Genomic DNA, 19,506 nt, shown 5'->3' on the forward strand with positions numbered 1-19,506 from the left:
CCTTATAAAAATCAAATGGTAGATACCTTATTGATATGTTTGGCTTAAAACAACTTCTTCGACCAACTTCAATAATACATGTTATATACCGTAGACATGTAAGGATTTGTAGCTTAAAATATCTAATATGAACGTGTATACCATCTATTTCAACTTTTCCTTCTTTACATAAATAGCCAACCCATGGTAAATACAGGTAACAGTAGTCCAGTGGCGTATCCAGAGATTTTCATAAAGGGATTGGGGACTGGCTGCCTACGAGTAGGCCCGCTACAGTCATGCTTCAATGATTCCCTATACAATCAACCAAATTTTCCCCACAAAAAAGGTAATGCGAGTACTTTCCTTCTCCCTCTAAGTCCGGCTGTGTAGTATACCAATGTTTAATAGTCATATTTTGATTAAGAAAAAATAAGGCCAGGCAACAATTTAAAACCGATAGAAAGTCATCAAAATAATGTAACTTCGGGCTTTCCTTTACTTTATTAAGTGAAAGTTTTGGCCTGTATTCTTAAACTGTATCATGAAAATGATATTTCTATCAACTTCATATCAACGTAAATCCATTTTGAATGTTATAACTAAATTACTCATTAGAAAATAATATTGAGGACATTTGCATATAAGTCTGCTAATCCCCTTATGTTATTTCTTTTTAGAATAGCGGTTTTCATTTATTCTTTGTTTAATTTTAAATTCATGATAATTTTATTATTTTTCGTGACGGCTAAATAAATTTTGAGTTACGATCATCTTTTTATAAAAACAAGTCAAAGTAACGACCATCTATAGACGAAGTTACGATCATCATCGTGATTTTTTTAATCTCGATTTTCGATCTTCGGGTTATTTTTCTATAAATTATGAAAAACACATTCAATGGCAATGTTTGTTAAGATTTTTCTTGGTTTAAACAAATCTGAAAATAAGCTGTTAAAGTGGAGAAATCAGCCTTCTAAAATATCACTATATTTGTGTCTGCCTAATTGGGATGATCGTAATTGCAGTTACGATCATCAAGTTGACGCCAGTGATAAAAAACACATAAATGATATTGCAAAATCTGTATAACCTTTACCCCTTGTTCAGAAAAGCTTGCATAATTGCATATTCAAACCGCAACACAGGCATGATGACCTGCATGATCATGATTATTGCTGTTAGATTTTATTGTCGACGAGTTCAAATTTATTTTTCATATAACAACTATTTTGATTGACTAATCTATAGTTGATTTATTTTAGCAGCTTAATACTGATTAATACTAATAAAGTCTTCATTTTTAAAATATCTAATGTCAGCATATTTATAGTATATATATATATAGCCATATCTGTGAATATTTTTTTTGAAATGTGTGAACACGGATTAAGGATTACTTAGCAAGATACCAGACCAAAGTGCAGAGCATTTAAACATCAAACTTTCATCTTAAGAACTAGGGAAACAAAAGTTCAAATGGAAACAAAAATCAATAGAGATCAAACCAACCTTTGTCTCACCCTGGTAAAAGGGAATAAAATAATGATAAGTAGAAATAATAAAATGAAGAGTAAACATGTTGGTGGCATTTCTCTACTATTTGATTGGCTATACATGTTAAACAACCGCATATACTTTATGAGCAAAAATAAACATGATTAAGATTAGGATGCTAATTTAGACTGAAGTCAGGTAAGTAATATAATTGATGAATGACCCGTTTGCTCTCAACGTAACAATTATGATGAAAATGATGAATTTTATTTGGACTTTTTTTAACCTTGTCGTTAGTTTCTGTTTAGTCTTTTATAAACTGTTGATTATATTGTATTAGTTGTTTTTTTGAGGGGTTTTGTTTGGCAATTTCTTTTATTTGACTCTCTTCGACCTTAGACCTTTTTTCTTAAAATGTCCTGCACCAAGTCAGGAAAATGGCAATTGTTATCTTATAGTTCGTTTCTGAGTGGGTTTTTTGTTGCACTAGTGTTTCTGTTGTTTCGTTGTTTTTCTGTTATATTTGATGTGTTTCTCTCAGCTATAGTTATGAAGTCGGTTTTGTTTTCTCTCAATCGATATATGACTTTCGAACAGCGGTATAATTGTGTTGCCTACATTTAGACATTCGATTTTTATTTTGATTCTTCTTTTCATATTTTCCAGCTCCTATCGACGTAACGGTAGAATACTATAGTGACACAATGTCTACGTCACAAACAAGAGATTGAATAATTGCTGGTGACATTAATATAGTTTAAGAATTTGGTGACGATTGGAAGATAGTTTACGCAATAATTTGCGATATCAAGATAGTATACGTAGTTGCTGACGACTGAAAGATAGTTTACGTAGTTCCTTATGATGGGGAAAAAGGTAAGTATCCAATGACAATTTGAAGATAGTTGACACATTTTACACAAATCTTTTGTTCTATTGTTTGAGACAATCGTTAATTGGACTGTCTTCGAATTTCAACCTATGATAAAATGTAATTGAAGAGGATATTATATACATAAATGGTATTTCAATACTTTTATTACCTATAAATGTGTGAAACCGGTCGCTTCATGTTGCATTGCACTCAGACTATAGTTCAGATTATTAACACATTTCACTTTATTTTAAAAAATCAAAAAGAACATGTATATTATGGAAAAGTTAGAATTTCGAACGGAAAATTAACTCTAGCTTAAACGTATACTACAAACAGCTTAGAGTCTGAAAAGACCGTATTTTGTGCTCGACCAGTAATGTCGAAACTCGTGTATATTTTAGTCTGAACGCCATCTTATTACCTTTCGAGATGACCACTGGAGACTGCCGATTTCCATATTACCCGATATAAACATAAACATAGATATAAATTTAAAGCGACCTCGTGCAATTTAATTTTTCTATGTCTGTTTTTTTTCGTGCTATATGTTAAATAAAAAGTGGATTATCGTCGTTTTTAGCTGTATAAGATTTTATTTTATTATCATCGTTTTTCAGCTGTATAATAATTATTATTTTTTGATCGAATCAGTCAACGAAATTGTTCACTTTTGTTTCACTTTCAATGTTGACATTTAATGGCTGATAACGTTTTGTAAATGCATAACCGATATTTTGAGTTAAATTGAAGGTCACATGAATACGGATTCAATAAGGTCGAATTATTCACTTGCACGTGAATAATTCACAAGCAAGGTTTCTTTCCTTATTTCATTTTTAACAAAATTGATCAAATTTGGTTGCTGAAAAACGAATTAATTTATCATCATTTCAATTAATTGAAAGATTGAGCCAATCAAAATTTATTCATTTTTTTCATCTCTGGTAGCTAGTGTCCCTTTAAGTACATGTACATGGATGTACTGTCGAGATTACGTCGAGTCTAACGAAGTAAAGTATGTGCTCGATATTACTGGTCGAGCAAAAAATATGTTCTTTTCAGACTCTAAGCAGTTTGTAGTGTTACTCTATTGAAAGGAAATGTTAACAAAAAATCAATAATGAAATGACAAGTCAACCTCTTGGTGATATTCGTTTATGGAATGACATCAATATATGATGATGACATGCTATTTACAATGATTAAGTTAACATTCCCTTTACATGCTGATATTTCCGGCATCAAAGATCAACAAGGATGTAAAGAAATTATCCCCGACACATGAACGAAGACTGACAAATTAGTAGCTAAAACAAGTAATGTCCTCCTTTCAATGTAAGGTCATACATTAAGGAAGCGGAAAGTTTATACGTCACAAACAAGATGGTATTCGTCAGTGACTGGTTATCAGAAATATTTATACAGTCAATAAAGGCAATGGAAGTAAACCTCTGTTAAATAGTCATTAATCAATCTAAATGAAACAAATCCAGGTTACAAGACCAAAACTGAGGGAAACACATCAAGTATACGAGGAAGCAAAAAGAAATAACAGAAACACGGAACTGCTACAGATATACAAATGTCAACAAACATAGACACGGAGTATGTGATGATAACTGCATTTCAAAGGCTACTTAAAATTGAGAATGGAATTGGGAATTGTGTCAACGAGAAAACAACCACATCAAAGAGCAGCCGATGGCCACCAATGAGTCTTCAATTCAGCGAGAAACTCCCGCACCTTAACAAAAATGTATATAAGTTCAGTGACATTGGACGTCATACTAAACTCCGAAATACATGAAGCTGTTTCAAAACTTGTCCTAACATATAATAATTCAACAATGCCATTTGGAGTTTGTACTTTATTTTGCTTTTTAATTTTCTTATTCGAGCGTTACAGATGTGTGCGAACAAGCAGTTAGCGGCGCGCACACATAACATATAAGCATTGTATTATTTTTTTGGTTTTAAACTGGTAAAGGAGCATCTGAAAATATACACATATAGTTTTTTAAATTCAGATTATGAGGCAAATATTTAAATATTTGAGTATGGATTGAATACAAGTATTTCATTCCATGGCTCTTCTTACAGAACAATCAGTTTTTACATTTAACGGAAAACATTTTTTTTCATTTTAAATTCCAACGGCATCAATTGGCGATTTAACTGTTGCACATTAAGCCCATTAAAATTACTGGCGACGCGTTAAACGGGTATGTGTGACAATCAAATCACCATTTGATGCCGTCTGTTCTATTATGCAATATTAGTATTTCAGTTCTTAAGAATATGTCAGAATACAACGTCAAAACATACATTTAAAATCATGCATACGTCATCTGCGCTTGCGTAATTTTTCGTAGCATTAAATGTAAATTTGATGCTAAGAAAGTTGGTAAAATAGTGTTGAACTATCATTCCCGTTTAAAGACGGAAAAGTGACTTATATCACACGTTACGGCTGGTATAACTTTACGGAGGCAGTAGATGTATGTTTATAAATGAATATCTAAATGATAATAAGACAAATACAAATCAAACTGCTATGCTATCCCATTAACAAACAATAATATGGGAATTACATTTCTGGTGTGTGAATCCGTCTTGTTCTTTTGGTCTGTGTCAGGTTAAATATCTGTTTAAGGAAATATAAGTTTTAAAGTACATACAGTATATCAAAATGTCTATATATTTTCAGAGGCAATGACGGACGATAGTGATTGCGGACCGTTAAAATACGTCAAATAATAAGATAAGCCAGAGGGAAGGTTTAAGCGAACGATTTAGACTGATTGAAACGGTTGTAAATACAATTAAACAAAGAACACACAATAACGTTAAGATAATGTCCGATCTAGTTCAGTTGTATTTATTTTTTAACAATTTAAACTAAAAACTGGTAAACATTTCACTGGTTGTTCACCTTGGAAAATATAGTCGAAAATTAAACGCCGGCGTTTCTTCTTACTAAACAACTGTATTCTTAATTTATTTCTACGTATCAAATAAGGATTAAATCAATAACAACACAAAACAAATAACCATTTGTTGCCCTTGTTATGTGATATTATTATTGTTGAATTCCTAGTAAGGAAACTGTTCGGGCAGTAAATATGTGTCTGTTTAAACTCAGTGTTGCTTAGTCTGTATTTTTCTATGTTGTGCTTTGTTTACGTTTATTTTCCTCTTTTTTTTAAGGAATGACAGCTTATGTTTGATCTGTGAGCTTGAATGTCCCTCTTGTATCTTTTTGCCCCTTTCATATATGTGTAAATATTACAATAAATTTTGAAAACCATATTTTAATTGATATATAGTATGTTAATTAATCTGTAAATAAGAGTCAAATCTAGTGGGTCGGTATCGTTGCTTGTAGACTATTAATAAAGGCAACAGTAGTATACCGCTGTTCGAATTTCATAAATCGATTGAGAAAATTGACATGGTTTTGTGGCATGCCAATTGCAAACCTACCGCTTTTTTGGCAATGTTAAATATAAAATTAAAATGACAACATAACATTTACACTAGGATAATTCCAGCTCAGTGCTCAAACTCGTCTTTCTTAGATATTCAGATTTGAGAGTTCCGTAGAAGTGAAATGCAGAAACAAATCTTTCTAAATAGCTTTCTAAAATATTCGACTTTCGATGTTTCCTACAGAATGTAAGATCAGGAAGAGCGGTTTGAATGCATCAAATTTATAAAGAGTTGTTTCATATCGAAAGGTCTCAATCGCTTACTTACACATTACTCTCCGTTAATGTACAACTTTGTATTACATATATATCTAGTCGTAGCTACATATCTGCAAGAAGGAGTGAAAATATAAGAGGGTTTATATTTTCTAAGAGTATTATATTTTAAGTGCTTTAACAAGTATCAATAGACAAGCATATCAGATTATACATGCAATTCACAATGTATCTGCTTTGATTTAATCTTTACAACAAGGAGTCTTTTAAAGTCAGTATGAATTTCAAAAGCAGTAGTCGTCATTCATAACTTGAATCTTCCGACCCTATATTGTATGTTCGATATCCTGATTTTTTTATTTTTTTTTTGCTGTTTTTATGTTTCATTGTAATAAGGGAAACTTCGTCCTCGCATCACAAGCACCACTAGATATCAATTGAAATCATTAACAATTAATATCCACACTTTCAATGCTGGATTGTAAAAATATACATCCAGATATATCTTGAAAACCTATCGGTTTTGTACATGACACTGAATCGTCTTTAAAAGATGGTACAGATAGTAATTTGCCTCTCTTTATCGACTTTTTGTTGTGTGTTTTCATATGACGAGTAACCATGTCGCGTCTGCATGCAGCATACGGACATTGAGGACATCGATACGGTTTTTCACCGGTATGAGTGCGTTTATGTGTGTTTAAATGATCACTACGACTAATCACTTGTCCACAATCACTGCATTCATATGGTTTAATGCCTGTGTGCAATCTCATGTGGCGTGTCAACATGTCGCTACGGGAAAACGATCTGTTGCAAACTTTACATAAATGTACTTTGGTATTCTCACCCTGTACAACAGTCTCTGTTGGTAAGTGTTTTGCAATGTGTTTGGCTAAATTATCAAAGGAAAGAAACATCTGATTACACACTGGACATTTGTAAGCATCAGAGTCGGACAAATCTCTGCGCTGATCGCGATGTTGTTTTAAAGTTGAAAGCTTAGCCGATATCTTAGATATATTGATCTTCTGATTAGGAAAACATCCGATTGGAGGCATTGTGATTCCTTTGAGTTCCGACATTGATTTGAACATTCTTTCTCTTGGTGTAAATTCAAAATGAATCCCAGGCAGCATGACAGGACTCGGCGTAGACATATCTTGGTCTGGAATGAAACCAGTCAATAGGGTAGACTTATCGAAGTCAAAAAACATATGGCATCCTTCGTGAATTGAATGTAAAGGTTTTAAGTTTGGAGACGACAGGAACTGAGATGAAAGAAAACCTGGAAAATGATGATGCAGAATCGGAAATGGAGGTTTTGCATTTTGAAATCCATATCTTTCTTCTGCTTCAGTGCCGATGGCAATTTTCGACCTGGAATATTTCTGTGTTGTTAAACACGCAAACTGGTTAACTTGTTCTTTAGTAGTTGTATGTTCCGATCCAACAGTTAATGGATGTTCTTGCTGTGTGAATGTCATCTTTGAAAACTCTGGAGAATCATTTGCTAACCATTCTTGTTTCAGAACCTTTTCTGCAGACTCCATAAATACATCATTATCCTCCATTGCATTTGATGATTCAATTTGGAAAGAAGAGGACCTACTTGACGAATGGCTTGGTAAATTCACAATACTACGTTCCTTAGTGGTTGAGTGAGACAGTGACATCGCTGTATCCTCCAGGTCAAAAGTTGAATCATCTGAGGATGTAGAGTCACTACGGTTCTCGATAAAATAACGGTGTTGAAAGTTTTTCTTAATATTTCCTGGAAACAATGCCCTTTTATAAGATAACAATACCTCTGCATGTTCCTCGTTGGCCATATCGTCTTTAGAAACGTGCTGATCGAAATGCTTACCTCACAAACTTCTTGAAATGACTGATAAGATAAAATAGTTCCGTCTCTTTTATACAACCTGGTGATAATTGTCCAGGAAGCCAACATCTCTGCAAGAGTGTGAATAACTTTGATGTCATATTCAAGTCTTCTTGTGTATGGTATAATAGTGGGTGAAATTTGACACAGCATGAGATAAAAACACCTCTTTCCCTACTAAGCGATAGCATACCCATGGTTTCTTTATTATAAACCAACTTATTTTTGCGTATTATTAATATCGCGTAGGTAATTTTATTTCACGCTGTCTTAATTGTCTGAATTTATCTATATTGAAAACATTTCTTTGTTATTCGCGAATATTTATATTTGCTTAATTTTTTTACGTGCGAAAATGAATTGCTTTCGAGAATAGTAAGTTAAACAGAATGTGTATAGCAGTAATCAACAACGTTAAGAATACCATACCTTGGAAACAGATTACACAAAACATATATCTTTTTAGTTAACTATCATGATTCTTTATATTGAACAGACCATGCAAGACATTATAAATTCATTTGTTAAATCTTGAGCCTTTGGTTATCAAAGTACAAGTAAAAGTGTATACATACAAGTAAAAGAAGGGCGAACATTATCAAAAAGGTAACTTCAAACTCATAGTCGAAAGTAAACTGACAACGTCAGAGAAACAAAAAGACATCAAGACAAAAAGACAAAAAAAAAGAGTAAACAACACATTACATTTTTTTTACATATAAAGTTGACAACGAACGCCTAAAAAAAAAACCAGGGTGGATCTCAGATGCTCTCGAAGTGTAAGCAGATACTACTCCACATGCGACACCCATCATGTTGCTTGTATAGAACAAACCCATTGACAACTTTATGTCAGTGACTATATTTCGAAATGTGCACTTATCTGTGTCGGTAATGGCTAAAAATGGGGTGGGGCGAAAGATACCAGGGGGACATTTAAACTCATAAATCGAAAATAAACTGACACATTTCTATGGCTAAAAAAAATACAACCAGATAAACAACAGTACACAAAATACAACATAGTAAAATAAGGAAAAAAAACAAAAAAACAACACGAATAACACTAAAAACTTGATGTGATCTAAGGAGCTTCTTAATAGCTAAAAGTGCATGTTCGTACATTTGACTAAATTTGGTCTTTCAGTCAACTTAAGTTTATAACACTTATCTATATTGGCAGCTAGTCTAATTAATACAAAACCTAAACAAACATTTTTAACAGTTTTCAGCTTATCAACAACTGTGTTAAAACAAAATATCAACTGAAAAAAAAACTTTTAACCAATCTCACATGCGCCTTGAATTACCTTATTAGGTAAATTTGAGACTTACAGTTTTTTTAAAGGTCAAAAGTTTAAGAAAAATATGTTGTTTTTTTTTTAATATTTGTAAGTTCTAATAACTATAAAAAAACACGCAAATTATGTATAAATCTATTAGCTTATAGAAGAGGGACGAACTATATCAGCGGGACATTCAAACTCATAGATCGAAAAGGGTAAGCAGATCCTGGTCAAAATGTGGCACCAGTATGGAAGAATGCCGTTTTTTAGATCAGGAAAACTACTAGATATTTTAAATATTTGCTATCTGAGGCAAACTTTTCGAGGGAATTACGAACATATCGGTTTATTTACAACCTCATTTGAAGTTTCAGAATTAAAGCATATCTATGTGGAGAGTTTTTTGAAAAAGAAACCGTAGACATTAGGTAGGACAGCTTTTATTTATATATGACGCCCGTCAAGCAAAAACCACCCTTACCGCATTTGACGTCGTTATCGGTTGTCAACGCTAGAATGTAACGTAGAACAAACCGATAAATTGCACGTTGAAATTGAGATATTTTTTCTAAACATAGCGTTATCCATGCGAACTGAATAGTATATTCTTATATTACATATAAATACTTCTGTAAAATATTGCCGTATTTACGATTTAAAATTTAATTTTGTGATAAATTTCTGTTCAAACTTTTCAAATGCTTGTTTTGACATACGCTACATGTATATTCTTATTGTCTTGAGAGGAATGATTTATAAACAATATAATAAAATCCCACACATCACCATGTCTCATTAATACAGAGTACCACGATATGTGATGATACACGTATTAACCTTCTACAATATATAAACAATACCAAAAACCCACTTAAATATTTTCTAAAAGTTTTTTTCCGCAGCTGGATTTCTTTTATACTTTTAATACGGCAAGTTATTGTATGGAGAACTTAAGAAAATAATTTAATATTTGGAGGAACATTATGCATGCCAAATGCGGAAAATCTTGCATGGTTAATCACACGAGAGAGTTTGCTTACAAGAGATTAAGTACGAAAGAGAAGAAAGTCTGTCTGAAATTTTTCGTCTTTTATTTTGCCACGCTTTAAGGAACATTTGTACTAAGTTTCAAGTTGATTGGACTTCAACTTCATCAAAAACTACCTACGACGAACGAACGAATGGACCCACAGACCAGAAAACATAATGCCCTCTACTATCGTAGGTGGGGTATAAAAATTTGCAATGCGTTCAAAACTGTTAGTATGAAACAAATATCAGTTCATAATTATATCACTCACTTAAAAAAAGTGGGGGTATACTGTTTAACCTCTGTCTGTCCTTTAATCAATCCATCCGTCAGTCCGTCCGTTCGTCCCATGAATATATTCGTCGCATATCTCTTAGGAACTACATTACAAGGATTTCTGAAATTTGGTTTCAGGGTTTATATAATTCAGTTATATCATCCGATGCTGCAGCGTTTTCAGATTCATCACTCAACAACTTCCTGTTTACCGAAATATTTCGGCAGAGGTATCATCAGTAAGCAGTAACTCATTAATGTTTCATTTGTTTTATAAATGCAATAGAAGTTTACTTAAATCTCCTACACAAATCGCCAAAATCGGCTTTAGAGATCCCGGCCACTCATCTTCTAAGTGGAAAGGGGATGGAACTAACTCGGCTCATACGGCACAAAAACTATAATAAACCTAAAATTCGGTTCTTTGGCCAGGATGTCTTTTTGACAGATTCTGAATTTCCTTTCTCAATTTTATTCAGGACAAGTTTTATCTTAATTCTTGTTTTACAATTTCTAAAAGTTAACAAAAGTTAGGTGTTCTGCATCCACTCGAAAACAAATCTTTTAATATTTTATTCTTAAATGGTATGTGTGGTAGGCCATGAAGAAACAAAACAACAAAGAAAGGAAGAACAATCATCAGTGATCATTATAAAAAAAAAAAATGCTAGAGGCTTGAGCTAATTCTAAAAATGATTAACAATTTTGGATGCATACACGAGATGTTTAAGCTGGTTAATCATTGTTACAATGTTGTCAAATATATGTATACTATTTAATGGTCACAGTTCAATTTCGTTGTATTAATTTTCTTTGATTGTGAATAAAATGAGATGCGGGATATTGTTTGACTTAAATTGAGTTGTTAACTTGATTGAAATGAATATGCAACTCTATTACAAAAGGTTATACAACGACGAGAAGACATTTTTTAAATTGATGATTTTGACTTAATGATCAGGAGTCACTGACTGTATCACCCGTCGTGTAAATCTCTAGATTCACGGATAGATAAGGTTAACAATCCGATAATAAACTTTCAATGGTATTTTTTAACGCCATGTAAAATCAGAAACAGAAACAAATACAATTTTGCAATGTTGCGTTAATTTTCAAAAAAGATGATGCTGGATATATTACAATGAGCTGTAAACATGAGGCAAGGACTAATGGAGGCAGTACAAGCTGGAAAAAACATAATAGATCACATCACATAATCTTGTTGTTCTTCATATATTTTTCAATCTTGAAATGTCATACTTTAGATGTTAAAAAACAATCTATTTTACTTTTGCATAATATTGAAATCTTCAAATTTCTCTGATAAGGGATATCCAGGCGAAACTTATTATAATTATAGTAATACATAAAAATAGTTGATATTTATTACGAACACGGACAGATTGAAATTTCTTACTTCAGATATATTTTTAATGTTATTTAATAAAGTTTTCAAATGTGGCTGCAGTTCTCATTTAACGATAACATTGAAGATTATACATGTAGAAATGAACTATTCAAAGAAAGCAAAGATATGTATTTATTGGGTAAATTAAAATAAAACGGCGTAGATAAATCCCGTTCTAGATACGGAGAGCGAAGCGAACAAAATTTTACACAAACTTTTGACGACAGGTAAGTTTGTCGAGATACATTTCTGTTACCTATAGTATTCGAGAGTCCCGTTTAAAATCTTTGATTGAACACATCAACAGTAAAAGAAATACCAAATACCAAGAAAATATCAAAATTTTAATAGACGTCCAAAAAATACATTTTCATTGGTACAATATTTGAAAAATTATGCTAGTCTGCATGGTTTACAACAAATAGTACCTCATAACATACATGACTCTGAACCTCAGATTGTGTTATCTTCTTGTGAATCAAAATAGTCGGGTTTTGACACATCTGTATCAGCATTTCAGACAAATGGAACTGGATATAGATATAAGAAGATGAGTATGAGTGCCAATGAAAAAACTCACCATCCATGTCATAATTTAAAAAAGTAAACCCTTATAGGTCAAAGTACGGTCTTCAACACGGAGCATCTATAGACTAGATATGTCCACTGAACAGAATGGACAAATGTCTGGTCGCCTTGCTGTCCGCACACAATATTTGCATCGATATATTCTGATGTGTGTCGTAGATGGGACTCTTATACTAGTATAATAGTCCCAGGTCGTAGTTATAGGCCTTCAACATTGAGATAAAATATACCGTATCGTCGGCTATAAAAGACCCCGATATGAAAAATATTTAACAATTAAATTAATTACAGCCGATTCCATTGAGTGTGTAGGCCAAAGGTAATATCTTTGGTTAGCTAAGGTATACGACCATCCTTTCGGAGTAGCCTGGTTTTACAGACAGATAGATTGGGTATCTGTCGGATGAGTCTACTTTTAAAGGAGTGTAGTTTACCTGAACTAAAAATGACTTCACGGTTAAGCTAGCCGCGAATCAAGCTAACCAAAGATATTACCTTTGCCTTCACACTCAATATAATCGGCTGTAAATTAATACTAGTATTAAACGCCCTATTGGCAAAATATATTCCACTCCTTTAGATTAAATGTTCAAAACACTGACCTCCCACGACAAATTCCCACATTGAGCTCCTTTAATCTATATTTCATTTCTAATTTTATTGTCAATTTGATTTTGAATGGCCAAACTGTTTTAACTGGCAATATGAATTGATTCAATCTGAACCTAATTAGAAAGATCGAATAAGAGTAAAAATTAGTCAAGTTGATCCTTAATGTCACATAAATACAAACATACACCACGCGTGAAATCATAAATCATAAACAGAAAACTCAGATGACCATGTCTTAAAATCAAACGAGTGAAACAAAAAATAACACAGAAATTTAAAAATGGAGCAACACGAACCCCATGAAAAACAGATAGTGCCCTAGAAGAATCAGGAGTTCACACTTCAGTGTGTTTTTTTTCCTTACATTTAAGATAACACTGAAATCGCTACCAAAATAAAAAGAAATCTTTTATATTTGAAATCTAACAAATGAAAGTCTTTATTGTTCTGTTATTGTAGGAGAAAAAAATCGGTATATGACTGACTATCTTGCTTTGTGTGTGCTACATGTAACTGGACGATATTAGAAAAATAAGCCTTTGGCCATACTAAACGTTTGGTAGATTTTGTCAAGCTAAAAAAAAAATATTGACGATCAAACTGTAATACTGTTTCGCATGTTGCAGAATTCTTCCAAAAATCATCATCAATAAGATAAGTCGGTTAACATTATAAGCAAGAGAACGATGAAACTACTTAGAAAATGGAGAGATTAGAAACCAATTTTATCTGTTTTGATTATACCTATTCTATGGTATCGGAAAGTACCATTATTTCATCGTTGCTCATGATAAATCAGAAATCAATTTTACAAAAAAAAAAATGAACAAAATAAAAAGAAATGGATACTCTTCATCGTCCTTTGTAATAGTTCGATAAGTTGGCTCGTCCTGTAGTTATTGCTGCAGCCAGAATTGCACGTGTTAGGTAGGAACATTTATATTAAAAAAATCGTCCATATGCTAGGAAGGAATATCAGGTTACATTTTGTCAAGTACCAGGAGAAGAGTAAAGTAGTAAATTGCTGCAAACTTAAATCGACGTCAAAGTGTATGATTCTAACGTTACGTTGAATTTTACGTTAGAACACATTTCATGTGTTACCAAGATTTAAATTTCTCAACTAATTTTTCACCGATCGTTTTCAAATTTTTTACATTGAGTTGGCATAAGTATTTTCTGTTTAATTAATAAAAAATCTAATAATTCATAATTTTTGCCATAAGGGTCGTTTTTGCTTGTCGGGCGTCATATACATATATAGAAATTCATAAAAAAAAATTATAAACGGCCATCAAATTTGGGGAAGTTATTCAATTCCGATTATCTCTTGTTATATGTTATAGAGATATTACAATAATGAAATAAGTAATGTCAGTATCAGTATTATATTAGTATGTTTACGAAGGACTACAACATAGAGTCTCAATTTAAGCAGTTCCGCAGTTTAAAAGAAAAGCAAAACCATAAAAACACAACCTATTATATTGGTTACAAATGTGACGTTGCCTCATGTATGAAATATCAATCCGTTGTCCTAGTTATGAGATACAATTAATCCTAAACTCCTAGTGACGAAACTGAACGTATAGTTACTATGTGTATATTTATAAACGTTTAAATAATTAGCACAACAATACCATCACAAACTGTCATATTTGTTTTTAAAAGTGAGTTGAATAATAGTTTACACCTCCTCCATATTGTAAAAGAGAGGTGACGATACCAGAGCGACATTCAAACCCATGGATCGAAAATAATCTGGATAGAGAGAAAAAGATAAAAACCCTGCTATGATTTTACTAAGATTTCTTACAATCTCTGTGTTTGTCCTGTTTTGTAATACTTCAATCTTTACGTCGGGCTTTTTATTACCGTTTTTCTCATAGTTCTTTCACTATTTTGCCTTTTATTGTTTGTGCCTTTTAAAGCTGACTGTTAGGCGTGAGCCAAGGCTTTGACCTATATTGATTCACTTTTATAAATTGAGAATTGGATGGAGAGTTGTCTCATTGGCACTCATATCACATCTTCTTGTACATAATAGCAGAAACATGATACTTTACAAGTCACAACATAGATAACTAAAGACTATCAATACTAACCCACCAAAAACTTAGAGTGATCTCAGGTACTCATGAAGATAAGCAGATCCTACTCAACATGTGGCATATATTTACATAACATCGTTTTAATGTGTAAAAGTAAACCAATATCAAGATGTATTACAGTCATTCCCAAAAAATGGGTACAATTCGAATGTAGACACAGTTAAAAAATAAATTTCAACTGAGCAGAGAGAGAGTGTTGTTTTCTTCTGTGTCTATATCTAGTCTGTCATTTTTTTAATTTTTACTTACACCATTTTAGTTGTTTTCTAGTTTTAGCATTTTTTGTAAGACAAGGTAAGTATGAACGTATCGGAGGTTAGTGTTGTATAAAGTCATCTTAAAAATTGCATTAGAGAAAAACACAAGATTTAAATCCAGGCTCATGTGAAATGGGTTACATTTACCACCATAGCAAACTGATTTATACGTATTATTCTGTATATATTGAAAGCAAATACCAAATTTAAGGTCTGAATCAATATAGTGTTTAAAAAATAATTCAAATAAGTAGTTTTCACAACTTATTTAGTAATAAATTTAAACTGATGAAATGTTATGCTGTATAATATTTTAGTTACATAATACAGCTTTCCAGGAAAAACCCTATGATTTATGTTTTGAATCACTTGTATGTATTTTTTATGCTTGTATTAATCCCCACCCCCATCTTTGTTACGGAGGTTGATATCAAACCAGTATCTGAATGCTGATACATAGTAACACTTAACTCTTTAATGCTAGCTTTTCTAAACAATTTATTGACATTACAAACTAAAAAACTGTTTTCTATCAAGTTATATGTTTCTTTTAGTCAAATGGACTTGTTCTTGTCAAAATCTCCGTAACGATTTATGAACTTTCACTCAAAAATATGTTTTACCTAAACCGAATACTGTTCAACTTAATTTTATTAGCTCAATACAGATAATGTCATCTTCCTTCACACCATAATGTATGTATTATACTCAACTATGAAGTTTTGGAGTCAAAATAGTTTCATTTCGAAAATTTCTATCCTCCGTAACGACATTTAAAACCTCCATAACGGACAATTCAAGTTCTTACCAACAGCAAACATATAAATGAATGTAAATATTGGAATTAAATGACAAACAAGACAACAGAATTAAACATTTTTCTTAGTAAATCGTTATCTAAAAAGAGTAAAGTCCTGTTAGAGAAAAAAACTTTTTTTCCTTAAATTTCTATCCTCCGTAACGTAAATCAATGATGTCGTCTATGATTGACATCACCTTTTGATTTTTATTAGTGATAATTGATGGACTGATTTGGTATCTATAACAATGTACAAGAATTTCAATTGGTATGATCGTGTTTACATGCATCTTTAGATTTTTTTTATTTGCATAACCTCCGTTACATTGATGAGTCCTAAATAATCTTGAAAATGTTTGCCATAAACCGCTGTTAAGGTTATGATTGTCGTCGTAATTACACAAGTTGTGTTGTAGACTATTTTAAATCTAAGAAAATGGCTGATATAACGTTTATTAAACGTTATAATGTTGCTCACATAATAGGGAAAAAACAAGTTAACCTACCTTTCTCAAAACAACATTTTTTTTCTCAAAATCTGTATTTTGTTTGTCTGTTTTCTTTATAATAAATGATGTCTGCTACAAAAATGACTTTCGGCCGTGTCGGCAGCCGCTGATACTGATAAAAAAGTCTGACAACTTAACTGTAAATAACTGCGTCACGGAGGTTATTTAAACGGAGGTTAGTTTTATTTACATTATACATGGAAATATGTAACAATATTGTTGAGTTGCTTTCTCAAAACTGATTATTGAGAAGCTTTATGGGTGCTTTCAATGAAATAATCATCATTTTGATTTGTTCTTGGTTAGTGCGTTCCAAAATACGCGTTACGTAGGTTGGATTCTTATATGCGACAATCGAAAAAAAGAGAAAGAGAAGATTTTTTTTTATTTTTCGTTTCATTGCAATAAAAGTTAAAGGCAGGATTTTAAAATTTGATGTATCAACTTTGCTTAAAGTCACATTGGGCATGATTTCCAATCATATAAATATGTTTTGACTATACCTAAAGATATGTTACGGTAGGTTATACGTTTATCGGCGACATTGGTTTAATGGGTAAATCAAAGTGTATATTATAACTTTTGATTCTAAAATATTTTTGTGGATAAAAAACAATATAGTGTCAAATAAAAAAAGCAAATCTAATCATGATTTAGATGAAATAAAGTATTTTAATTCACACCGATATTTGGAGTTTTTCTTGGCGACATTCGGAATTCGTGTGATTTCCGTATATTGAATAGAAAATCACACAAATATATTTACGATATACATCACAAAAGAATATAATTTTATTTTAGTATACATATTAATCACTTAGAACACAAAAAAGATTATCTGTGACATATGTTAAGCTGGCATTTTGTGGTTATTTGCCGGCGACACTGAAATTTTGTAATTGTACCCATTTTTTGGGAATGACTGATTACCTTATAACAAAACTATTTTCATTTACTGTCGTACATTATTCTATTGTTGGGCTTTTTGATCAAGGTTATTGTTGTTTTTTCTGAAAGTGTTGAACATCTCACAACAGTATACCACTGTTTCAATATTTAATTCACCCCTTGTTTTATTGATTTTGTATTTACATTGTGTCATAGATCAAATTTATTCGCTCAGTGTATGTTAAATTGTGTCAATATGTCTTTTGAATCAGTTAAGCAATTTCAATTTATATTCAAAAGTATGTCTTTCTGTGTTGTGAAGTTACGCTGTTGTTTCAGAAGGGTGAATATTGGTACATATAAAACGTTAAAACCCGCTGCATAAGTCAGGAATCTGATGATCTTTAGGTGTCGTTTGTTGATGTGGCGCATAAGTATTTCAGTTTTCTCGTTTCTTGTGTTTTGTAATTAGATTAGGCCGTTTATTTTCCTGTTTAAATGCTTTTACACTAGTGATTATCTGTGGACTTAAGAGCGTGCTGTTTAGAGTAAGCCAAGGCTCTCTGTTGAAGACTATACTTTGACTTATAAGGGTTTACTTTTACACATTGTTACTTGGATGGAGAGTTGTCTTATTGGCAATCATACCCCATCTTCTCATATCTAATTATGTTTAACAATAAACTCTTATAATTTTGTTTTAATATTCAGCTCAGTGTTCAAACTCGTCTTTCTTAGATATTCAGATTTGAATGTTCCGTAAGAGTTAAAAGCCAAAACAAATCTTTCTAAATGTTTTTTTTTTTAAACATACAACTTTTAATGTTCCTCAAAAATGTAAATCAGGAACAACGGTTTAAATGCATCAATGCATCAATTTGATAAAATAAAGTTTGAATTTTTCATATCAACGGGTCTGTACCGCTTATATCGAAATAACTCTCCATTAATCTGAAACTATTCATTACACACCCATATACCAAGTCGAAGCTTAATATATGCACGAAGGATTATAAATAAAAGAGGGTTTTTCATTTTCTAAGTTTATTTTTTACGTGTTTTATCAAGTATCAACAGACAAACATATTTGAGTACACATTTATTCATATTTAACATTAGCAATGCATCTGCTTAGGTTAGGGAGTTTTTAATTGTGTCATGTTGTACATTTCCAAAGCATATACAGTTAAACCTGGCTAAACCAAATCCTGCATAAACCGAAAACCTGTATAAACCAAACATGTTCTTAAGCAATGTCATATCAGTTTGTTTGCGTTGTGAACCTGATAAGACCGAATATTGACCAAAACCGAACATAATCTTAAGTCCGAAGAGGTTCGGTGTAAACAGGTTTCACTGTATTATGTAGACCTGTTTCATAATTTAAATCCTCGAACCCTACCCTGTATGTAGGATATTGTGAGATGATGTTTTTCTGCTGTCGCTTTGTTATTTTGTTTCTATTTATCAGTACGAGGAGGATAAATTCATCCCTGCATCAAAAGTACAACTGAAATCATTGACAGTCAATATCCAAACTTTAACAGTTTAAAATATAAACATTTTTACTGTCAATATGCACGTTTTAACAGTCATTATCCACACTTTCAATGATGGATTGTAAACATATACGTCCAGATATATCTTGTGAACCTATTTGTGTTTTAGTTGACACTAAATCGCCTTTAAAATAAGGTACTGATAGTAATTTATCTCTTTTTACTGATTTTTTTGTGTGTTCTCATATGACGTGTAACCATATCACGTCTGCATGCAACATATGGACATTGAGGACATCGA

At 32.0% G+C, this 19,506-nt stretch overlaps 1 protein-coding gene and 1 long non-coding RNA gene across 2 annotated transcripts in view; both read right to left on the reverse strand.

The window, feature by feature from the left end:
- The window catches only part of LOC143058974 (uncharacterized), a 399,737-nt gene that overhangs the window by 109,438 nt on the left and 270,793 nt on the right, over positions 1–19,506 (reverse strand). The gene's annotated exons all lie outside the window — the stretch shown is intronic.
- On the reverse strand, positions 6,504–7,631 carry LOC143059315 (uncharacterized). Its single transcript, XM_076232796.1, has one exon. It carries the CDS (start codon positions 7,629–7,631, stop codon positions 6,504–6,506), a length of 1,128 nt encoding a protein of 375 aa, XP_076088911.1.

The sequence above is a fragment of the Mytilus galloprovincialis genome, chromosome 14, assembly GCF_965363235.1.
Source record: "Mytilus galloprovincialis chromosome 14, xbMytGall1.hap1.1, whole genome shotgun sequence".
Lineage (NCBI taxonomy): Eukaryota > Metazoa > Mollusca > Bivalvia > Mytilida > Mytilidae > Mytilus > Mytilus galloprovincialis.